Source organism: Neomonachus schauinslandi, chromosome 6 (assembly GCF_002201575.2).
Source record: "Neomonachus schauinslandi chromosome 6, ASM220157v2, whole genome shotgun sequence".
Classification (NCBI taxonomy): domain Eukaryota; kingdom Metazoa; phylum Chordata; class Mammalia; order Carnivora; family Phocidae; genus Neomonachus; species Neomonachus schauinslandi.
This window is the reverse complement of record NC_058408.1, coordinates 122946918-122972491: the sequence shown is the minus strand read 5'-3', so window position 1 is coordinate 122972491 and position 25574 is coordinate 122946918. Positions and strand designations below refer to the sequence as shown.

Genomic DNA, 25574 nt, shown 5'->3' with positions numbered 1-25574 from the left:
GTTTTTTTCTAAGATAGTTTTACTTTTCTTTTCCTTGGTAACTACAGTAAATTATTCTAACGTATTCCAATCACGAGTGGCCTCCATTAAATGTCTCTGCCCATGACCAGCCCAAGCATCCTGATTGTCAAATACTCTACCACAAAACCAACAGTTAAATTTAGCTTTCAGAACATTTTCAGAGGTAGTTTTCACGATCTGATAATTGTTTTTGCTTGTCTTTTTGAGTGTTAATTTTAGCACAAATCTTTCTTTGACAGAACTAACAGGTTTCAATGTTTTATGTCTTTTGGAAAAATCACCATAAATTGTTTTTGGGGCATTATCACAAACTGGCTTCAGTAAAGCACTGATAGTTCTTTTTGACAATGAAACCTTAAGTACACGTCCATTAAATTTAGCAATAGTTTTCATTACACTTACTACTTCTGGTGCATCTGCATCAGGATGATTCAAAACTACAACTGGTTGGTTTCTCCTAGGACATTTCACAAGCTGTTTGGAACTAAAGGGGAAAAGCCGCAAAGTTCTGACTGAATCTTTTGAAAGCCTTGGTCTGCTAAAATCAAACGATTCACGGGCATCTTCAGGTTTAGACTTTTCTTTACACTTTCTATGTAATGTTGCTTTTTTTCTTGGAGGTTCTTCATAACTATCCCTACACTTTCGTTTACAGTTTCTGTTTCTAGATACAAAGGCAGTTTCGGAATCTTTACTTCTTACATGAGTTTTAATTCTTGAAAATTTTTTTTTCGAAGTCTTTTTTCTATTGAAGTTTCTCTCGATTGTACAATTTGTTTTACACCTTAATACCCTGGTGTCTGAACGGTCAGTGAAACACATTTGTTCCTCAGAAGATTCTGGGCATGTTGCAGTAGAAGTTATCACAATTTCATTTGCTGGCATCATATCATCTAGTAAGAAGGGTAAGGCATCTCTAGAAGATTCTGGCTCTCTCTGCTCTCCTCCTGTAGTCTGATTAGATGGTACCTTGTCTTTCTGCAATGAGGATGCAGAGGTGCTTACAGACAGATTGTTAGCAGCAGTCACATTTAAAACAGGGTTAAAAATTTTCAGCAATATTTTTTGTGGTGTTCCTTCAGGTTTCTTTGGCTGTATGTTTTGATAATACGTACTATTTTGGACTAATTTAGGCTTAAGCAGCTCAGTCTTATTTGGCATCACACACTTTAAAAAAACAGCTTGTTTGCCATCAGGCAAGAGGGTATAAAGAGGTGGTTTTGGAAAAATCTCATTCTGCTGTTTTACTGAGTCCAAGTTATTCAACTTGGTGCCCTGATGCTCAGATACTGTATTAGGAGTAGGAACAGCTTTCACTGAAGAATTTGCTGATGTTTTGATAATGTAAGGGCCTTTTAATGGCAAAGTATTTTCTGAGCTACTTTTCATGCTCAAACAACTGCCAATGCTGGAACAAAGTGCAGGTGTCAGACAATTACTGTTTGGTTCTACCTTTAAAAAAGGTGTTCTGCAGGGCTCCTTAGCTGTAGTTCCACAAGCTTGAGAACTCTCAATTTTGACAGTGGAAATACCTTCAAGTTTCCCATTATTAAATGTTAAAATCATCCCAGGTTTCTTATTTAAAAGAAGAGAAGCAGGTACACCTTGTGTATTAACCAATGGAAGTGGTCTTCCTGAAACAACATGTAATCCAGGCTTGTTAGCAATGTGCAATGGTACAAAAAAGCCTTTTGGAGTCTGAACAAATATAGCCTTTTTTGGTTCTGAATTCAGAAGTGGACTCTGCCTATATAAAGAACCTAAATTTTGTGTAGTGGCTCGTAGTTTATCTTTTACGAGCTGCTGTGTTATTATTGCATCTGACTGAGTCTTAAGTAATGTGCCAATACCTGAAATTCTAGGTGTCTTTTCTGAATCTCTCACATCTTGTGATATTGACACATTTTGTTTTTCTTTTCCACTAAATTTTAAATTCAGATCATTTGTAGGCACATTAATCCCTATACCACCAGATGGGATTGGGAAGATGCCTTGTACTTTGACGTCTTTTGAAGATTCAACTATTTTGCCTTCTCCCTCAAGTTTCTGAAATGACTGGTCACAATGAAGTGGCAGGCCTTTATCAGGAGTGTTACTATTACTAGAGTCTTGTTTTACCTCAGATTTTGTTTTTAATCCATCCTGAAGTAACTGGTTTACTTCAGGTGGCAAAAATTCTGATGCCTGTTTACTCTGGAGAGAGAAAACAGATGTGATTCTAGGCATCATAGGTGACTCAACATTAGAAATGTCATCCCACTTAGATTTCTCAGTCATGCTCTCTAAATTCTGATTTTCATTAGTGTATAAGTTCTGTCCATCAATGTTTTCTCCTTTTTCTAAAACACACTGTTCTTCAATTTCAGTTTGCATTTTTAAAGTTCCATCTTTAGTATTTAAAAGGCTAATAGATGCTAACATGCTATCTGGATTTGAGCTCTCCTTCCTCACCAGTGATAAAACTGATTCACTTATTGGTTGTTGAACAACTGTCTTGCTTGATGAAGGTTCTTTTTGAGGGTTTTCACACATTCCTGTTCCTGAAAACCTACGACGTTTATTAGAATTATTTACTTTTGAGTAATTATGAAAGGGCAATGATCCTTGGTTGGAAGATTCAACAGGTAACTCAGAGTTGACATAATTAATGCAATAGTTATGCATATCTCCACTGTTGTATGCATTTTGTTTGGCAGTAGAGTTGACTTTATCTGGACTTCTAATGGCAGCACCTGATATCTCAGGGTGACTCTGAGTAATATAACTTCCCCATAGGTCAATATTATCTTTTGTTTCAACTTTTGTGGTCAAATTCACTGATGCTGAAACCAATTCTGATGCTGACAAAGAAGACACATTTTTATCATCATCCACTGTTTGAAGCGTATTACTCGTTTGAGATAGCAAAGCCATTTCTTTTTCTGACGTTACTTTCCCTGAAAATATAGGAGATGAACATGAAAATGGAGTATTTGCTTTCATGTAAACTGTGTCACTTAATTCAGCTGTTACTCCTGCTAAAAATCCAGCAGTGTCCAAAGTCTGGGGCTGCAAATTGGCAGTACTGTCCTTTGCAGCATCTGACTGTGAGCCTGGTAAATATAAATTCTGTTTATTGGTAGGTAACAATTTTATTACAATATGTTGTTTTCCATCCACCATCTTAAATCCCATAAAATCAGCACTGTAGTTAGCAGGAATTGTTATTCTATTATTTTTCACCATTAACACTGTAGGTCCTTGTACAGCAGTCTTCAAGAAACCTAGAGTAGAATTTGATCCCTCTTCAGCTCTATTACATTGCCCAGTGGACAGAAGAGTTGGCTTTTCTGACTCTGACTCAGCAGGTTTATCATTATTCTCACAGTGTGGTCTTTCATCCTTTTCTTCATTTAAATGCTCTTGAACAAGATGGCTCTGGTCTTCAGATTTAGCCTGTGTTTTGTTCACTTTTTTAAGCACTTGAGTGTTTTTTTCTATACTCCTGTCACTTCCATTGTTGATCTTCTTGCGTTTCCAGAACGTCTTCCTTGATGCATCTATTCTGTATCTTTTCAGTATCAGCTTAAGTCCTGCTGAAGTCTTTGCCATCCTCTTTTCATATTTGTCTTTTTCCAGTTTTTCTTTCGCATATAAGTGTTCTTTGTGCAGAGTTATAACATGTCTTACCAGGTGCTCTCTCCTAGTGGCACCATAGCTACAATATTGACAAGTGAAGGGAAATGTACCAGAATGAACATGAAGGTGCTTCTGAAGCTCTCCTTTGGTAAAACATACATGATGGCACTTACCACATTTATAATGGATTTCATTATGTCTATGAATGTGCTGAACAAATGTGCCAACATCCTGGGTGGAGAATTTGCACTTTTCACATTGAAAACTACCATTTACACAATGTGTGGATGCAAAATGTTTTGTCAAGTCTAATAAAGTATATACACTCTCATTGTTACAAATGTCACATTTTACTAAAGTGCTTCTATGTGTCCGTCTGTGTTGTTTAAATATCTGGAAGTCATTTGCTGAAAAACTGCACATTTCACAAGGATATGAAGGTAATTCACCATGGTGCCACATTTGAAAGTGTTTCTGCAAATCATTTGGACTGTATCGAGTGCTATCTCGGCATTTTAAACAGTTGAAATTGAGTATTTTTGCAGACATTTTTAAACCCTCTTCTTCAACTCGCTCAGACTTATGGAGCAACATACACTCCTCTACACAGCTTACAGTCTTTACACTGATAGATTTTCTTGCAGTCTGTGGTTGACGCTGAAATAATTTTCTGTATTTGTCAACTTCATGGTTCAAAAAGACTTCATTTGGGATATTTATCTTCGGCAAATCAATTTTCACATTTTTTAGTTCATAGTGAAAACTACTTTCTGAAATTTTTGCTCTAGGTACTGATCTGATAGTATCTACTATCTCATTTTTCACATCATAATCTTTTCTTAAAGTAGTTTGTTTTTCATCAAAAAATAACAGTTTCTGTTCAGATGGCATGATTTTACAAAAAAATCCCAACTTCTTTTTTCTCTAAAAACTGAAGTTACTTGTAATTTAAACAGGAAACAATACTGTGCCGAGACATCTTCAAAATACCAGAATTTTTCCCACATTAACTCACCTAAAATCAAACAAAGAATTGAATTTTTATATCAGTAAATTTCATATTTTAAAGTTCATTTTGATACAAAATAGGAATGTTGATCAAACACAAGCATAAAAGATATAAAAGACCTGTTAAGTATTTTAAGAACAGCTTACCAAGAAGTAATAGCTTGATGGAGAAATAATACTAATCTGGAAGTCAGGAAATACAAGTTTTACTTCCAGCTCTGCTCTGTGACACTGGACAAGCTTCAACTTCTCTGAACCTGTTTTGTCATCTAAAGAAAACCACAATTGGATAAGCACCCTTAAGCTCTAAGATTTTTATATTAAGTTGATATTAAAATTTTTAAGCAGGATTTACAAAATCTTAATGAGAACCACAAAAATTTAAGTTCTAATTACACATGTCTCCGATTATACACATGAACTATTAACTTCCTCACCTCCTTAGCTGACCCTCTGGCTATTACCTTGTGAGAAATTCAACAGGCTTCTCTCCAGTTTTTCTATTTCCTTAGTGCTTCAGAGATAATTTATATTTAAAATGTAAGTTTCATTTATCTAACAACAACAATAACAGAAGATTATCTGCTCTTTCAAGTTATCATTACTAATTAAAAAAAAAGAAAAAGAAAAAGAAATGAAAAGGAATAGCACATTTTGCTGGGGTACTGTTAAAGTCTACCTACTACCTTTTTGGTTCCCAACCTTTTGGCTATTTGGCTTTTTGTCCCTAGAACTCAGGCAGAAGGCAGCAAGGAAAGCTCCTGGCATATGAGAATGCACCCATTACTATCTGCCACCATTAATTCCAACACTTACTGGTTTGTGTTACTCTAGACAAGTCTCAATCTCTGTCTTCGTTTCTTCATCTACAAAGTGAAAAAGAAAAATTAGTACTTTCCCTATCTTTCACAGGGTTATTGTAAAGATTAAATGAGAAAACATATGAACAGTACCCTGTACAGTGCTATATAAATTGTAGCTATCATTACTGTATGTGATTACCATGAAATGACACATTATGAGTTAAACTGCAAAGGAATAAAAAAGAGTAAAGTAATAAGATTTGATAATACATTATTGAGATTGGAATCTGAGTACTGAAGGTTCAGTAAAATATCAAAATGTGTATTAGAGGAATTATGTTTTCTTACCTTTGTCATCTTAAATATGTATGTATGAATAATAAACAAAATTAGATAAGCTAAAGAAAATAAGTATAGATCACACTGAACTTCATCTATAATGTCTAGTCAAAGGTCTCAGCTTTAAATTTCAATTAATCTAGGGACGCCCGGCTGGCTCAGCTGGTAGAGCATGTGACTCTTGATCTTGGGTTTTCAGTTCTAGCCCCATGTTGGGCAGAGGAAATTACTTAAATAAATAAAAACTTAAAAAAAAAAAATTTCAATGAATCTAAGTAACTAGATACTTTACTGTTTCAGAAACCCTTTATTAGGGGAATACAATTAAAAGTTAAATTATGTATTAAGAGACTTTTAATCTCTCTCACACTCAGTAATTTTGGTTGGGTCTAAAAAACACATCCTTTAATAGTCTTTAAGTATATATATGCTAAACTGATAATGAATTCATTAGCAAGGTACCAGTTTACTGAATTTTTTTTTTAGTAGTGAAAAATCACAATTGCATTATTCAGTGCCACACACTGCGCTCTGACTCATATCATTTCTTCAGAGTTCATCTGCAAAGGGTGGTAGGATGCTCAGAAACTGCACAAAATATGGAATGCTTCACAAATCTGCGTGTAATCCTTTGCACAGGGGCCATGCTAATCTCTGTGTTGTTCCAATTTTAGTGTATGTGCTGCCGAAGCACGCACTGGTTTTATATACTATGTCTAATTCAGTAAAATATTAAAATTTTTACTTAAAACGTTTTACTGTATTATTTAAAGCAAAATGTAAATACTTTTTCTTCAAAAGTAAGAAAAACTAAATAAATGGCTAGAATAAAGTTCAATGACACCTGGTGGATATTCCACACCAACTAAGAAGATTCCCTACAGTGTCACATTCTGTATTATAATCACCGATGGAGATTTCACCATACCAGAATCTGAAGGTGAGGTTCAAAGAGGTGAAACTTTTAAGCACACCTATAAAGGTTCTCCATTTGCCTGAATACCATGTTGCGGTCATTCTGGATTAACCATACTCAAGCCTTTCTATTATACACATAATCAAGAAACTATATCATGGGTTTTATTACAAAACGGAAATTGCTTCTTGCAGTAATATTACATGTGTTCAAAAATATATGTGTAATGCTAAAAATAGATTGATACTATTTTTAAATATCAATTCCATTTCAAAATATCTACACAATTTAAAATTTTTCTTATAACACATACCCCAGAGTCTGACGACCAGTATAAAAATAGGATTTTAAATAACTCAATCAACTAACTAATAAATGCCTACTATGAATGTGAGGCATTTTGATGGGTGCTGTGGAAAGATTCAAAAACATGGTCCCCACCCTACTACAGCTTACAATCTGAAGGAGAGAGGCAGGACATATACATTAAAATACTGCTTATTCAGAGTTGACCATTCAGCAACCTCACCCTTCCAGGACGTTAAGAATAGAAAATAATTAAGTAGGATGCATGGCAGCCAAAACAGATGTCACAAAGGTCACCCATTAAAGTGCATGTCCTTTCAACACAAGCAAAACAATGTTAATAAAAGGGACCTTACTAAGAAATCCACTTAGCTTTTACTTAAGTTTGGTAACTGCTAAATAATTAATATTGAACATCAGTATTTTTTACATTTAATGAATGGCATGTACAATACAGTATTAGGGGAGTCTGTATATTTTAGGTAGTTTGGGGTTTGTTATTCACCCTCAAATTTTAAATTTGGAGAATCTATTTTGTCTTCAACTATGTTGAACCTGTAGTATGTGGAAGCAATCAATGACGACATCTGGTAGCAAATTATACTGGGGTTGCCACTTATGGGCAAAAAACGTGTTGTGAATTTCTCAAATAACAAAAAAAAGGAAAGAGGAATTTTACTCTAATTTTAATCTTCCAACCTACTAGCTAATGCTCCTTTCACTACAGTTCAATCTTTACCCCACCAACAAGGATTACTGATTTTAAATCTCCCATTTAAACTACTGCCCTTTCTCTACATATTATTACCTCATAAGACTTAACCAACATCTCTTCAAGCCTTGAAAGAATACAATTTGCATAAAATATGCCCAGCCCTTTCAAGTAACCTGGAGAACTGCCTGCATCAAGGTGGCAACTTAAGCCATCTGATTTCCTTCTTCCAACTGCCCAATGAAACACAAACCAAAAAATAAAGTCCTACAAAATAACTAGAAACTAGAAAAACATTCCATACACATACTGCAAGGTGTTTGGTAAGAAACAGTCCAGAGAGAGAAGAGTGAAAACAAATGCTAACCCACTGCCAAGCACCACTTTTAAAGAGGATTTTGACTAGGGGACATTCATTTAAAAAGCATTTAATAAGCATCTCTTATGCCCTAAGTAAGAAAGTAAAGGACATAAATCTGCCCACTCCCTCCCTGAACATACCCTGAGATTTCTAGAAAGTGAGGACTTGAGAGGAAGATCATGTGGTACCTTCTGAGGAGATAGAAAGCTTGAGCTGAGGTATGGGAAGGAAGAGAATGAATCCAGAGTTTTGAGCTGGGTCCAGGGGCCGAGTTGAGACTTGTTAGCACCAGCTGTTGGGAAAAAATATAAAGAGGAAATTATTTCTGAGCAAAGATAAATCTTCCTATATCCATGCCTATCTTCTGTTTAATAGTTCTGTCCTTTATCCACATAAGTAAATTATCTCTAAGTTGTCAGGAAAAAGTTACATTAACTTCCCCCCTCCTTTTAACTAAAAAACTGAAAAAAAATCTTGGTTCATTCTTTAAGAATTCATCTCAACTACCAAGGCCATCAAAAGTTAAGTAGGCAGAAACATCACTAGCTGCAGCAGCTCAACAAAGAGAAAATAACCTGAACACTCGGAGAAACCCCTCCCCATTCCCCCAACCAGCAATGAAAAATAGTAACTACACAAAAGTTACTACTACCAGAAAAAGGAGAAAGGGGGGAAAAAATAAATCAAGTAGTAATTAGCAATTTCAGTAAGACCTGAGATAATATACAAAAAAAACCCCCACAAAAACTAAGAACATACTGCCATGAAAGAACAAAGTAGATGGGAGAGAAATAATGATTTTGAAAACAAGAAAAAAATAACATTTGAGTTTTGGGTTTTTTTTAAAGACCTGAATTTTCAAAATCAAAGGCTCCTCAAATGCCAGGCAAGATTACTAGTGAGAACAGAATATAAGACTCAATGTTTACAACTTATCCTAGTCAAATTTTTGGGTTTAAAAAATAAAAATGAAATGCTACGGGGGTGCCTGGGTGGTTCAGTCGTTAAGCGTCGGCCTTCGGCTCAGGTCATGATCCCAGGGTCCTGGGATCGAGCCCCACATCGGGCTCCCTGCTCAGCAGGAAGCCTCTTCTCCCTCTCCCACTCCCCCTGCTTGTGTTCCCTCTCTCGCTGTCTCAAAAAAATAAATGAAATCCTTAAAAAAAAATGAAATGCTACAAAAAAAAAAAAAAATAGGTAGAGAGGGAGAGTTACCTAAAAAGGTATTTGATTTTTCATCAGCAATGCCAACTTTAATCAGAAATCAATATTAATCAGGCATTTTACTCACAATTCTAAATGCTAGAAGACAATGGAATGACACAGAGTTCTGAGGAAAACAGATTAATCCAAGAATTAATTCTATACACAGGAAAATTCATATGTAAAGGAGAAACACAATTTTAGATGTACAAAGATTTAGAGACTATACTACATATGTACTCTTTCTGGAATAAAGTTTCAAGTAAATACTTTAGCAAAATCAAATTTCAATCAGAAAAAAAGAACTTAAAAAGGAAATAATGTGTTATAGAGAAATATCTGTCAACAATAAAATCCATGAAATAGAAATAAAAGCAAATATTTTGTTAAGACAGTTAAGAAAAGCAGAAAAGACTGGAGAAGAAGAACACTTATAACACAACAAATATATTTGTAAGAGGTCCTTAAAAAAAAATTAACAATAGGAAACAGGAGACATGACAATAGCAACAAATTTCTAGATGCTGGAAAGCAGATTAATTAGTAAATGACCCTGCAGACCCAAAAAAACTTAATCCCAGACAGAGTGGGGAAAGCTAAGAACTAACCTATTTTACACTCTGAATCTTTGAAAGGCTTAGGAACTGGCAGTACCAAGTAACTATGAAGAAGGGAGGAGAAAACTAAAACAAAGAGAAATTCGGAGAAAATTGCTTGAGCTCTGGTTAGATGCTAAGATTCCCTTTCCCACTCCATACGCTAGGTTACTGCTATTTCCCCACCATAGCAGATGCCTGCAGGTTTATTCTCTGCAGAAGGTACACAGACTCTCTTAATCGGGGATACCAGACACAGCTGAGAGTGGGTACCATACCAAAAGCAAGAGGATTAAATGACCATATATGGATGAGACACAAACCCCACCCCAGTCTCCCCTATTCCCCCTTCTACACTGGCTCCTAGGCTAAAATAGTGCTACTAAAAATATGGTCTGCTAATGGTCCATGAAACATTCGTCACCAGTCCATGACAATGTATGTACAGAAACTGAGAGTTAAGCATTTAGAAACTACTATAGCAACTTTACAGAGTTAAGTTTCTATCTGTTGAAACGAACAATAAAAATGTGGGCTTGTATTTTGTATGCCTTCATTTTTAAAATTTCATTTTCTAGTAATAGAGGCACTATGATATACTAATGATATAATCTTTATAAGGAACAGTTTGCTATATATATTTACTTACATTTAATATAACATAAATCACATTATAATTACATATATAATTATATATAATATAGTATATATTTTAAAATACATAAAATATAAATCTATACATGACCAGGAAGAAAGTATGTAACTTCTGATTTACTTCTAGAAATGTATCCTAAAGGTAATAATCAGGTTCACTGAAACACTGCCTATAAAAAATCACAAAATCAAAAATAACAAAATGTCCACCAATAAATAAATTATGGTATTTTCATTCAATGGAGTATTATTCAATTTTAAAAACAATACTGTAAAACTACATTTATTAATAGGAAGATATCCAAGATGTATTCAATGAAAAAAAAAACCCAGAAAATACATAGTAGACATATTAGGAGTTAATCTGTTCAAAAATTGACAGGTGTATAGAGAATAGATGGATAAGCAAACAAACACATGGGCCCATACAAACTCATAGTAAAAAGTCAAGAGTACACATATAAAAATGTTTATAGTGATTCCTGGTTATCCTTAGGTCAGTGCTTCTTAAAATGTTGTCCTTGGATCACTACAGCCTCCACACTGGCAGACTTCCTTATCACAGCACAAGCAAAGAGCTGACATTTGGATGTAATGAAAATCACCTCTTTGCCTCTAGACCATACTGTTATGAAACTTTATCAAAAAATGGCATGAAGCCAGGAAAATTTGAAATTCTCAAGCAAAGCAAGTGAATTCTGTGGTAAACCAACTGAGTTTTTTCTGAACAAACTTAAAATAGTAAAACTGATGCCAGCACAAAGTTGAAGAATGTTGACACTAAAGGTAGAAATCAAAACAAAATAGGTATCCATTCAACATTACACTCCTCGCATCAGTAACAGGTACTCAATCATATCCATGCAGAAAAGACTGTACAACAGCCATAAAGTTACTGGCAAACATTATACTCAGAGAATAAAATTATGCTATGTTACTCATGGTATATAAATTCATGCTACTGAGAGGTAATTTTTTTGCTTATTTAATAGTTAATTAGTGAGTCATGAGGTTACCTTAAAAAGTAAGTAAAGGAAGTTGGCACTACCAAAGTTATGAATAACAGTGTTGTTATACAAATACAAAACTGTATTTTATATAGAAAACAAATGCTATTCAACTAATATGCTTCTTGATCTTAGTACACCATTAAAAGAAAAAACTTTTAAATAAAAAATTAAAACTTTTTTAAAAAGACAAAGAAATAAGAAAAACTGTAACACTGATCTAAACTTGACTACTATTTTTCTATACAGGTATCCCCTGCTTTATGAAAGTTTGCTTTTCTTTTTTTTTTTTAAAGATTTTATTTATTTATTTGAGAGAGAGAGAATGAGAGACAGAGAGCATGAGAGGGAAGAGGGTCAGAGGGAGAAGCAGACTCCCCACCGAGCAGCGAGCCCGATGCGGGACTCAATCCCGGGACTCCAGGATCATGACCTGAGCCGAAGGCAGTCGCCTAACCAACTGAGCCACCCAGGCGCCCCGGAAGTTTGCTTTTCAAAAGTTCTCATTATACCACTTCACTTACAAACCTACATTAGTTGTTTTTGCTAACCAAAAGAAATCCAAAGAGGGTTTCTGTTTTTACAAAAAAAGTAAAGAACTAAATCAGTGTTCAACCTTTGTTTTGCAGCGATCTGTTACAGAGGCAGCATGGAGCCCAAGCAGTGAGAATGGTACAGCCAAGCTCCTTCCCCAGCAACTACAATTCAGTATGTCAGCATCAAGAGGCCATAGCTTCGAACTGTATCTGGGCATCTGTGCTTTATCTCAATTTTTTTATGCCTCCACCAACAAGATGTGCCCCCTAAGATATCAGAAAAACCTAAGACTAAGGTTATTTTGGGGGTCTGAGAACACTCAAAAAATTTCCACATGAATTAGTGGTAACGGCTTCTTTGCTTTATACCATTTCAACTTACAAAAGGTTTCATAAGAATGCTCTATTTTCACATTAGTGGGGGAAACCTTTATACCATACAAAGAAACGGACAGCAAGAATAATGCTGAACTATTTTTACATCAGTTAAGCATGTTATTCTTTAATAAAGAATTTATTCATCTGACAAAATTTTACTCAGAATTTTATTTTTTGATGCTATCTTTAATAGTTTTAATACTGGCATTATGGAGAATACATAAAATGAATTGGAGTAATTTCCACCATTTCATCTCCTCTGGAATAGTTCACTAAACACGAGAATTGCCCACTTCTTAAAATTACGTAACTGTACCAAAAATACCATACAGGCTTGATACCTCTTTGGATTTTAGCCCTTACAAACCTTTAAAAGCTCTTCTATGGTTTCTGGGCTCTTAGGGGTTTCTACTGCTTGAGTTATTTTTTGCAATTTATATTTTCCTTGAAAATAACCAATTTCCTTCACATCGTCTAAGTACACTCCTATAAATAAACCTCACTTTTAACAATCTATCCTACAGAAATAAAAGCACAACATATGTAACAGTATCACTTAAACGTCCATGAGTTGGAAATGATTAAGTAAATTATATAAACAAAAAGGTTTATGTATTAAATTGACTTAGATTTCATTCTGAACTTTTTTTTTCCAAAAGAAGTTACAGATGAAAGTGTGTAAAACATTTTTATATTAGGGGAAGAATCCTCATTTTCATGTCAGGAGCAAAGATACTATAGGGCTATGTTTGTAGAAGCATAGACAAATCTATAGAAAGATACCTCCCGAACTACTGACAACAAGTTAATTTTCTTAGGGAATGACAGCACGGCAGAGCAAAAGACAAACGTACGCAAACAGCAGGGAGAGAATCATCAACTCTCCTAAGTACTCTGAGTGAAACCAAGAGGACAATGTTACTACCACAAGTCTTTACTGAGGCTTGCGTCTATTCCTTCCCTTAAATTCTAGGAAATCTTGTATCCTTAAAATAATTCCTCCTTTTCAGCTTACGCTGACTTAAACTACTTTAAGCTAGTTTTATTACTTGTAACCAGACTGTTAAGACATTAAGTTGATAGATCAATGCTGACTGCATTTAATTCACAAAAAGGTAGGTTTTGTGATGATCCTTTAAAGAGCAGTAGACTTAAACTTGCAAAAAAGGAGCAAAAGCTATCTAGACCAGAAAAACAGAGTAACAATGGAAGAAAAGCGTTTTTCTCCCATGGCACTGTGGGATCTAGATCACAGAGAAAATATATAATAGTGAGGTTAAGTGAGAACAGACTACAGAGGACAGATTTGAACTTGAAATGAAAGGTAACCAGGAGCCATGGTGAATTCATGAGCAGAGAGAAGTTATAAAAGCAGTATTGTAGAAATATTATTAGAATGGTACTAGAAAGCAAGATATACTGGAAACAGTAAAAATAGAGGTCAGAAAATTAGAGGACTGACAATCCAAATAAAAAGTGAGGAACCAGAGAACTGGCAACGTTAGCATCGGTTAGGAATCGCACAGAGAAGTTTTAAAAGGATGATTCCCAAAGTAAAATGCCAAGGATAAGAAACACCTGAGTAGAGTAAATCAAAAAGCACCATTCCTAGGGTCTTGTTTGCTTTCTACAACAGATTAAAAAGCAAAGACATTCTACAGTTTTTATCTTTACTGAAATGATATAAAAAGAATCTATATGTTCTTTATTTTAGTTGCTTAAGCATTAAAGAACTAAAAAAACTCTGATTTTAGCTTCCCCTCATTTGTAACTCAGCATGTAGCTCTGTAACCTAACTTGTCACATCACACAAATAGAAAGACTAATTAGTAATTATTTTGTATAACAATTTCATTCCTGGAGTCATCAAATTTTTTTCTAGAGATAACTGAATTCAAAAGTCATATGAATATATAACTAGAAAGAAAACAAAAGAAGCATGCCGCAAGAAGAACGTACTGAAAAAAACCTAAGATTGTGCCTAAAAGGGATCTAGAAGAAAATTACAAAAAAACCCTAGAACTTATTTTAAAAGCAGAACCTTATAGTGCCTTCAAAATAATAATCTTTTCATGACTTGAAACACACATTCTGGGCTTACTCTTTTTGTAGCTGCTTTACGTTTTTAAAAAGTTTACCTGTAGGGCTAATACCTATCGTATTTTAAATAAGTGAAAGAATAAATTTTGTAGAATTTATATAATAAAAGGCAGCTCCCTCCAAATCATGGCCTAATCAACTTAAACGCAGAGAAGAGAAATGAAGAGTTAAATATGCTAATCTAATTAAGTAGAGATATAGAAAGATTCAAAATGCTAGTATACATGTGAGCCATGTACCACCCCGGTAGGTTGGTGACACTGGTTGGTATACAATTATGAAGGAGTCCAAAATCAGAAATTAAAATATAGAACCAGTTCCTGGTTCAGGTTAATCTTCTTTCTTATTACTGACACGATGACTATATATATAATGTACAGTGCCAAATATCTAAGATGCTTTCCGCTCCCCTACACATAGACCTTTATTTATTTGTTCATCCTATTTCCTTTCACCAGGCTTGTCATCCCCTTCTATCTTCTCAATACTGGTCAAACTTCCTTTCTAATTCTATCTCCTATAGAGACATGAAACCTGCAATACACACTAATCTCTCCCTCTCTGAATATCCATTTAAAGTACAGCCATTGCTCACCACTCCATTATACTTCTTTATAGTTACATCATTTCATTTTTAAGTTTTACCTCCCAAGGTTATTCATAATCTTCTTAAAAACAAGTTCTATTTTATATTTTTCACTTATCCCACACAAAAACCAAGACAATTGGTACACAGGGTCCTAACACACTCTTGACTCATTTATTCTTTTATTTGCAACCCAAATACCTGACCTCCTGTGATTTTAGATTAAGTTATTTTATAGCAAATGCTACAGATCATGTAAACTTTTTTGCTGCAATGGAATTTGATTTAAAACACTCTCTCTATCACATGGTCAGAAATCACATTTTCAATATGTGGAAATTGGGAGAAAAATCAGAATTATTCTACCCAAAGTGAAATAGAAACCACTAAATTTAGTATGGGAAGGAGAAAGAGTATTTCATCTCTTGTGCTTTTCTTCTTTTGTCATTTTGCTGTGGCAGTGATGTAGATTTTACTTAAGACTTTGGAACACATGCTGGGGGGGAATCAAAAGATTTATGGCTACTTGATTGGGACAACATGCATCAACATGTAACCCATTTACCCTCAGCTTCCCAAAATAATATAAACTATTCAATTTTTCTCTGGCTCTGTAAAGCACTTGTCTTTATGACAGAAGCAAATTCTATTTCCCAGGCTTCCCACCTTAGAGCATCACAATCCACCCAGTTACTCCTCCCAGAAATCAACGAATCATCCTGTATCCTCTTTCCCCTACTCCCACGCTAATCCATAAGCAAGACCTGTCAATTCTATCTCCAAAATACACCTTGAATTCTTCTCTCCATCTCTACTGTCATCATCTCAGTCCACTGTCATCTATAACTTGGATTAAAATAACCTTCTAACTGGCATTCACGCTTCTCTCTTGCCCACCACCTTCCTCTGAATCCATTCTCCACACAGGAGCAAACATGATCTTAATATAAAATAGATCACAATGCTCCCTGTTTAAAATCTGCAGTGGCTTCCCAAAGCACTTAAAATAAACTTAATCTCTGCCAAGGCTTACAAGGAGCAGTGACATCTGGTACTGTACCTCTTTCTTAAACTTCACCTCACACCACTCTCATCTGTAAATATACTCCAGCAAGCTACCATAGATAGTCTCTCAGTTCCTCAAATACTCCTTTCCTATCTCAGGCCTTTGCACCTGCTGTTCCCTGCTTGAATTATTCCTTCTCCTATTCTTCAAATGGCTAGATCTTTCTCATCTTTTAGGTCTCAGCTCAAATATCATCACCTCAGGGGTGCCTGGGTGGCTCAGTCGTTAAGCGTCTGCCTTCGGCTCAGGTCATGATCCCAGGGTCCTGGGATCGAGCCCGCATCGGGCTCCCTGCTCAGCGGGAAGCCTGCTTCTCCCTCTCTCACTGTGTCTGTCAAATAAATAAAATCTTAAAAAAAAAATATCATCACCTCAGAAAGGCCTTCCCCAACCTATAAAGCATCACTTCTCAAACAAAAAATTATTCTCTATCTAAACCCCTTATATTTCTTTTTTGTAACACTTCAGCAATATTTTATATATTTGCCAATTTATTTTCTATCTGTCTCTACCACTGTAATAAAAGGTGCATAAGCATAAGAACACATCTGTCATGTTTTTTGCTATATCACCAGCATCTGGCATAGTTCTGGGCATGTAGCTAGCACCAAATCTGTGCCAGTCTTTGTTCTAAACACTGAGAATACAGCAGTGAATAAAACAGACAAAAATCCCTCCCTCATGGACATAACACTCTGCTAGTTATTTAGATGATAAAGAAAGTAAGTAAATTATTTAATATATTCAAACATCACAAGTGCTGCAGAGAAAAACAGGCAGAACTAGAGAGTTGCAATTTTAAACGTGAAGTCAGGTAGCCCTCATTTGAAAAAGTCTTATTTGAGCCAAGATCCTAAGAAGTGGAGGCAGAAAGCGTTCCAAGAAAAGAAAGAGTAAGTGCTAACACCTAGTGTAGAGTGTGCCTAACATGTTCAGAGACTAGAAAGAAGAACGTCAGTATGACTGAAACAGAAAACACCAGAGGGAAAGCAGTAGGAGATGAAGTCAAAGAAGTAAAGGAACTAAACAAGGCCTGAGGGACACCAAAAGGACTTTGGTTTTACTATAAATGAGATGGGAAGCTACAGGAGCATTTGGGGTAGAGAAATAACATAAGCTGAATGATCTTTTAGAGATCACTTTGGGGGCAATGTTAAGAATAGAATATCTGGGAAGGAGGTAAGAGTGAGAGCCAGAAGACCAGTTTGGAGGTAAGTATACTACAACTGCCAGGAGGGAGACATTGGTGGAGACAATGAGGCATGGTTAGACCGTGGACATGTGGTGACAAGAGAGCCAAAGGATATGCTGACAGACTACGTTTGGTCTGTGAAGAGAAAGAGTATGTCAAGGATTAACTCTGAAAGCCCTAACCTCAGCAACTGGAAGAAATGAGTTGCTATTTATTAATATAGAAAGATTACAGTTAAGTATAGAAAGTATACCAAGAGTTCAGTTTTAGCCATACAGAATTTGAGATATCTAGTTGATAGCCAAGTGGAAATGCGGATGTGTAGCTGAATACAGAATACAGAGATCTAGGGGTAAAAGTCTGGGAGTCACTGGTGTGTGTATATATATCTATGTATACAGAACTGAACGAAATCACCAAGGAGTAAGTACACAAAGAAAGAGAAGTCCAAGGCCTAAGCCTCGAGATACTACAACATTTAGAGTAAAAAAGAGGAGGAAAAGCCAGCTAGTAAGCATGAAAGGAATGACCAGTGAGGTAAGTTAGGAGAGTGGTGTCCTGAAAGCAAAGTAAAGAAAGAGTTTCCAGGATCAGGGATTGATCAATCTGTCAAGCAAGACTAGGACTGAGAAATGACCACTGGACTAAATGTCAAGACCGTGGTGACTTTGATTAGCCCCATAAAAGGGCTGACTAGCATGGATTTAAGAGGAAATGGGAAGAAGAGAAGTGGAGATGGAGTACAGACAACTCTTTTAAGGAGTTTCAGTATAAAAGACCAAAAGAAGAACTGAAGTAGAGTTATTTTGTTTTGTTTTTTAAAACTGGGAGAAATTACAGTATGATTGCATGCTTATGAAAATCATCCAACAAAAATGGAAAAACTGATGATGAGGGAGAAAAAAAACAGAGATGCAGTAGCAATGTCCTTCACTGGGTGAGAAGAGGTGGAATCTAGTGAACAAGTGGAAGAGGTGAACTTAGAAAATAATAAAGATAATTCATCTTTAGTTACCAGAGAAGAGGATAATGGGAAGATATGAGTATGAGAAACTGTGGAATGAAATGCCTCATTAAGTCTATGATAGGTGGTCCACAGCCAACAGCCTGTGGGCCAAATGTTGCCTGCTGCCTTTTTTTTTTTTATAAATTAAGTTTCATTAGAACATGGCCACATTCATTGATTTCCATATTGTCTATGGCTGCTATCATGTTGCAACAGCAGCTGATGGGGGTGCAAAGAAACCATATTGCCCACAAAGCCTAAAATATTTACTATCTGGCCATTTACAGCAAGAGTTTGCCAACCCTGGAATATAGGAATGTTCCTATATACTCTCTTGAGTTGAGGATCAGCTAACTGGTTATTGAAGAAAGAAGGTTAAGTAAACAACAGCATTTAATGAAAGAATTAACCTATACATCATTCCTAGTATCTGGAGCTCAAAACAAATACTATATGAGTAATCAAACATTAATTTCATTCCTTATCTCTCTCAGAATGTTTTTATATCTACTGCAACATTAGTTTTGAACTGGCTGTATCTCTAGAGGAAGGGTATGGTTTTGACAGTATTACTATGAGATCTCTCAAAAAAGGGGGAAATAAAAAGAAAGAAACTAATTTTATATATACCTACATAACATGTATAAAACACAACAGCATTGCAGATTAATGACTGTTTTTTAAAAATTTTCAAAGCAGAGGAATATAACAAGGTCTTTTCCACAAATAAATTTCCATCACTTGATTACACTTATTTTGTATCTTAGCATCACCAAGTGACATCACACTAAAAGAAATACAAACATTTTATTCAAAGAAATCCCCACCTTAGCAGAAAATAAAATGTGTTTGGCTTTCCAAATGCCTCATACATGGGTTTACCTAAAATATTCAACCTCGTATCTCACTACCTCTCATCTCACTATCTCTCATTCCCCCAAAATACACATTGTTACAGTCAAACCAACCTCCTCCCCATCTTGGATCAGCCCTTAGCCATTTTCAACTCCATCCTTTCCTCAATTATTCTCTGCCTAACAAAACTCAACTCCTAAGTTAAAACACATTTGCAGTGATACCTCCTTCAAGAAACCTGCCAGCCCTCACTAATTTCCTTTCTATCAGAATTCAGACTTAAAATCTATACCATACAATCACACATTCATTTCTCTGCTGTTTGTACTGTTTCATATATGTTAATCTGGGTTCCTTAACTAAACTATAAGAACTTTGAAGGCAAAGAATTCCTTTTATTCTTTCCTATCGCTAAAATGCTGAGCACAGCACTGATTATTCTCAACACATTCTTATTGATCAGTATAACCTAAATATATAAAAACGTGCTACATTAAAGGAAGTCCATCATGCACTCAGCTAGAAGGTAAAATCCTTGACTATCCAGAGAGTTGCACATACTTGTACATAGTAGACACTCAACACATGTTTGTAGGTTGAATGAAGGACTGAATGTATACATGATGAACAATGAGCATCTTTCATAAGGTGGAAGGGCAAATTGTAGATGGATGTGATCAACTTGAAGCTATAGATCTTAAATTCATAAAGGCCAAATATCCATCAGATCATTTTTTTTTTTTAAAGATTTTATTTATTTATTTGACAGAGAGAGACACAGTGAGAGAGGGAACACAAGCAGGGGGAGTGGGAGAGGGAGAAGCAGGCTTCCCGCTGAGTAGAGAGCCCAATGTGAGGCTCGATCCCAGGACCCTGGGATCATGACTTGAGCAGAAGGCAGATGCTTAACAACTGAGCCACCCAGGCGCCCCCCTCAGATCATTTTCTGCTGCAATCCAATTCAAACTAATTTATATACAAAATTTTGGGACATGGGACTGGGAAGGACACCAGGGTAACTGACAGGATCAAAAGAAAAGCGTAGATACCTCTTACCATGGTCCCTAGAACTGAAACTGGCATGCTATCTCCCCCCATCTCCCATTTCCATATGGCCTCACTTTCTCCTACTACAGATGGGGTTCTCATACTTGTGGGAAAGAATGTCACTAACACCCTACCAGATTAATCACTTTAGAGAAAAGGGAGCATCTTTCTCCAGCATTCATACATCAATTTCAAAGAAGGGTTCTTGATTAACAAGATTCTGCTTGATTAACAGGCAATCTCTGTTGCAATAAGGATGACTAGGCTTGGGTTATAAGACTGTAGGACTGGCCACTAACCACTCATAATAGGGGAGAGATGGCTCCCCAAACGAAGAGATACTGAGTTGACAAATTAATATACAGCTGACCCTTGAACAAAACAGCTTTGAACCATGGAGGTCCACTTATACCTGGATTTTTTTTTGACACAGTACAGTACTGTAAATGTATTTTTCTCTTCCTTATGATTTTAATAACATTTTCTCTTCTCTTGCCTACTTCATTATCATCTGTTATTAAGAATATAGTATCTAATACATATAACACAGAATATATGTTAATCAACTATTCATGCTATCAGTAAGGCTTCCAGTCAACAGAAGGCTTATAGTAGTTAAATTTTAGGGGAATCAAAAGAATACATGCAGATTTTCAATTGTGTGGTGGGTCAGTTTCCCTAACCCCTGCATTGTTCAAGGTCAACAAACACATTTTTTTTCCTACCAGCTATAACCTTTAACAACCCAATTTTAATTAGGAATTAGTGATGATTTTACCACATTGTGAAATTATTTGACCCTCCATGAAGCCAATATTTTTCAGCTATTACCATTTCTTGAAATGAGACCCATGTGAGACCTACTTATCATAAGCTTCAAGTCATGCAACTTCATTCTGATATTCTGATATCTCTCTCATGCAGTCATACCAATCATGATTTTAAAATTTAGTCAGACTTTGCTCACAATTTTTCAAGATGGAATAATCCAAATCATTTTGGTCAGTCATCATATAGCAGCCTCTTGTTCACTTCATTACATTTGAAGTTTTCATTCTTCATCATATTACTTTTTCTGAGAATTTTGGATCAAACACAGTAAAGAAAATTCTTAGCACTCAGCATTTACTTTATTCAGGAATAACACAGTACCCCTGTGAACCTAATTCAGTAAGAGGGCAAACAAATGCTATGTAGGAAACAATAAGACATATAAATGAACATAAGTAATTACCAAGTATCTAAGCTTTGTTGCTCCCTACTCACTGTAGTTGTTAGACATTAACTTCTAATAAAATAAAACATTTCTGCCTTTGTGAAAAATGGCCCTGAAAACAAAGCCATCTACTAGTAAAACTCATGGCAAAACATGGTTATGATTACTGAAGTAATAATTTAAGTTCATACAGTCTACTTCAGCCATTTTAGTAGTTATGTAAACAACCTTATTTCTAATTTAGGGTTATATTTATGGGTATACTTATTGTATTTGGTGAGAGGAATTAAATGATACTGTGGTATCCCAGTACCTATTCAAAACAAACAGTAAGAGACACTCATGTTTCAAGGGTAGATAAACCATGTTTTTGTACAAGGGTACAATATTTTCCACTGAGTTTGCAAAGCTCCCCTTATAATACCATGGATTTGATGGCAGATTTTTTTTTTCCTTCATTTTGTTCACACCAAGATATTCAGAAGATTGTCTTCAGGAAACCAGTCATAACTCCACAGTGATTCTCAAGTACCTTTTCTGACTCATAATGTTGATGCCATTAATCATGATATAAATATATTTCAGTTTTTCTTTAGGTGCATTACTTTGCACTTATTAGAGCAAAACAGAAACACTCTTCTGGTCATTTATACAACTTCAAAACATCTTCCAACCATATATAACTCCATCGTTCATTACCCAGAAGCCCTTAATGCTGTCTTTATGTTTAGAAGAATATAGTTAAAATTATCTTTAGATAGCTAATGAAGTATTAAATAATCAACTATGAAATCAAAATGATCTTTTTTGCTTACATTAAAAGAAAACCTATAAGTATTTAGGCCAAAAATAAAACTATAATTTATGAAAACTTATGTATACAGAACTAGGTTACTTTATTTTGTCCAATATCAAAACGTATTAACTTACTGCTTAATAGACTACATGCTGTAATACTTCAATCTTTACCATACCTCCTTCTTCAAGGAACAAAAGGCACGCAATTTAATGCTTGGACAAAGCCACAATCAGGAACAGTGATCAAAAGAAGAGACGATATCTGGAAATGAAGACCAAGATTTTAAAACTGACCAAAACCTGTTAGTAAAATGTTTTTATACTCTTGATTCAATTATGCTTCATATTCAACTTATGTGTTTAAGAGGGAAAAAAAAAAAAACCTCTCTGCAATTTTGGCGAATAACCCTTCATTGTTACTCCATGATAACATGTCATAAATTTATAAAAATCACAAAACTCAAAGCTTCGAAGGGAGCTTAAGCTCAATCTAATTCACTTTCTTTGTTTATTTCAAGATCAGGAAAATGAATCTTGCCAAAATCACAAACCCAGAACAATCTAGATCTGATTCTAAGCCAGATATCCTACCACCACAATACTACCTCTTTATACTCACTTGTGCTAACATCCCATGAAAATTGCTCACCGTGTGAAGCCAATACCCCCATACAGAACTAAAACACTCATAGCCTACACACACCTGAAATCAGATAATTAATAAAAATTTCAACTTCATCACAATTCTTTTCTTCTGCTTATAGTGCTTTATCACAAAACTTTTAGTAGAGTCCCTGAATGAAACTGAACAAGACTCAAGTCTTTTACCATCAAAAAAAAAAAAAAAGTTGTATTAAGTGATCTAAAGCAAACAACGCTTCCATAAGAACAATTGCAGACAGAAAAATAAACAATAAAAGTACATTAAAGGACGTGTTTAAAACATATTCTAAAGTCAAATTGTGTATTTATGCTAAAACATAACCTCTGGAATGCTTCAAGATACAAAAACTTGGGACCACATATACTAGTAAGAAAGAATAGGATAGGATTTAAAATGTGATGATAAAAAAAAAATACTCAACCATTTAAAAGCTCATACATTATCAATGCACATAGTAGGTATTCATTGTGGTTGTTATCCTTTTACCCTTCCATAAAACCAGATATAACGTTTTGAATTGATAGCTATCCTTATTTTCACTGCAACAATGAGTAATTTGGATGTGCAAAACAAGTCAGATACCTGCATTATATCCCTCCCTCCCCTTTTGTTAACAATTTTCTAACAAACCTAAGGCTCATCTTACTTATAAGAATTTTAAGAAAAATGAACGTGGTCTACTATGCTTACCATCCTCAGGAAATGCTAACGCCCTGAAAAATGTTAACACAATGCAATGTCTTTATGAATATCAGAAACACATAGTTTTGTTAAAAGATAATAAATCCATTTCTATGGATTTGCAGTTAAAACTCTGAAAGATGTCAGGGTATTTCACTCCCTCAATTTAAATGGTTTCTATCTGTTCAACCTGAGAATACTAACTTTAAGGTACACTCAAATCAGATCCCTGGCTGCATAAAAAAACCCAAAAAACAGTAAACTAGGCCTAACACAAAGTCACTCAAGTTAATGAAATTCCTACCCTGATGTACAGTTTGGTGTCTTGTTTCACAGTTGCTACAACCACACAAAGTTCAGCATTCTTACGAATTCCTTAAATATTGACTTATTTTATTTTTCTGGTGTTTACAGACTTTTGATATCCAAACACACTCTACGAATGTTTTGGCTAAAATAGCTCACCAATACTAAACGCCCCCAAATTTAAGCCTAAAAAGAAAACTGAACCTAAACTTTTCTATTCTGAACCTTAAAGCTACCATATCTGTTTCGTTGGTCTACTTAAAAGTTACAACATTTTACCTTATATACATTCACCCTATATATTTTCCATTACCATATCCATCTAGGAAGAGACTGTCTACTTGACAATGAGGACACCATGTTAAGAACAGACTCAAAATGGACCCTACAAGTGAGAAAGCCAGTTACAAAGAAATCCATCTGCCACTGGGTGTGGTTGGGGTCTGTAAGAAGGGCGCCTTTGGCCAACTCTGTGGAGGAGGGAGCGCGCGCCAGAGAGCTGAGCGTATCTGCAAAAAAAGACCTCCAATGACCAGAGACTGGACCCACAATGGGGACGCCGTCGAGTCGGACTGCCGTGGGCCTGCGAATCTACAGCTCGAGGGGTGCGGTCGCAGCAGTACCCATGCTGTCTCCACCAGCCCCGGAATGCGCCGAGTGGGTGCTTCGAGCGCCGCGCGCCCCGCTCCGTCCCAAACACCGCGCCCGATCCGCCCCTTCCTCCGGGGTTCGGCTCCCCTCGGGCGCGCGGAGGCACACTGTCTCCGCGCTCCCGCTCCAGCTCCTAGGCTGTGGGAGAATGTTGAGTTCAAAAAGCCCGAACGTAGTGCAAACCCAGCTAAGAAGCGGGAGGTTAGCGTTGGCAGCCTGCAGGAGCGCCGAGTAAAAGAGCCGACTTCTCTAGAAAAACTTTGCGGCAAGTTAGGCGGAAGCGCTGAATAGCCGGGACTATTTAGCAGGCGCTTCCTATCACAAGAGGCGGATCCCTGAGCCGGTTCAGGGGATCCCGACACCCCCACAAACTCGCATTTTGCCCCCTGGCTGGCCATCTAGAAGTCCCGGCATCCTAACAAGTCTGGGTGGCCCCGCTCATAGGGAATACCTGTCGTGGTCCCCATTGCTTGCGAGTCCCTGATGGCGGCCATTACGCTTCCATCCGGGTATTGCCGAAAAGCCGATCGCGGCGCTACCGGGAGCGCACGCTGCGGCGGAGGGATCCGCCGGGCTGTACCTGAGGCGAGCGGAAGAGGACGGAGGCCGGCAGGGTCCGCGCCTCAGCCTAGCGAGACTAGGCCATTGAGCTGGACTCGCCGCTGACCTCTCAAATTAGCGCGCTTCCCCGATCCCTGCCACGCCAGTGACTCACTCTTGCCCTGTGCTCTCCAGCAGCTGGAGAGATCTTACTGCCAATGTTATGGTAGACAAACCTCTACTCTATGCAGAGTAGACACCAGAAGCAGGAACTGTGGTCTTGGCAAGCCCTTACTGACTGGAAATGGTCTCAACCCTGTGATTTTAATCATTTCCGGCTTTGCAAATGGCGTCCCCCACCACCACCCCCCCCCCCGCCCCGTTGCTTTTGACTCCCAGGTTTTAGAA

General features: G+C 36.4%; 1 protein-coding gene, 2 long non-coding RNA genes and 1 pseudogene across 3 annotated transcripts; all 4 read right to left on the bottom strand.

The window, feature by feature from the left end:
• On the bottom strand, positions 1–4580 carry ZNF518A (zinc finger protein 518A). The gene has a single exon (XM_021699914.2). The coding sequence runs from the start codon at positions 4528–4530 to the stop codon at positions 52–54; it is 4479 nt and encodes a 1492-aa protein (XP_021555589.1). The 5' UTR covers positions 4531–4580; the 3' UTR covers positions 1–51.
• Positions 4581–4859: 279 nt separating this feature from the next.
• On the bottom strand, positions 4860–8310 carry LOC123325114. The gene is made up of 3 exons (XR_006540233.1): positions 8273–8310; positions 5464–5513; positions 4860–4916 (listed from the first exon to the last, which is right to left on the bottom strand). It is a non-coding gene; the product is annotated as an uncharacterized LOC123325114 (long non-coding RNA).
• On the bottom strand, positions 6383–6483 carry LOC123325170 (annotated as a pseudogene).
• A 13-nt stretch (positions 8311–8323) lies between the features above and the next one.
• LOC110589639 lies at positions 8324–25130 on the bottom strand. The gene is made up of 3 exons (XR_002480905.1): positions 25078–25130; positions 22501–22586; positions 8324–8376 (listed from the first exon to the last, which is right to left on the bottom strand). It is a non-coding gene; the product is annotated as an uncharacterized LOC110589639 (long non-coding RNA).
• Positions 25131–25574: the final 444 nt, after the last annotated feature.

Coding starts and splice junctions, on each gene's coding strand:
- ZNF518A (XM_021699914.2), bottom strand. CDS start 4,530: ATGCCATCTGAACAGAAACTGTTATTTTTTGATGAAAAACAAACTACT.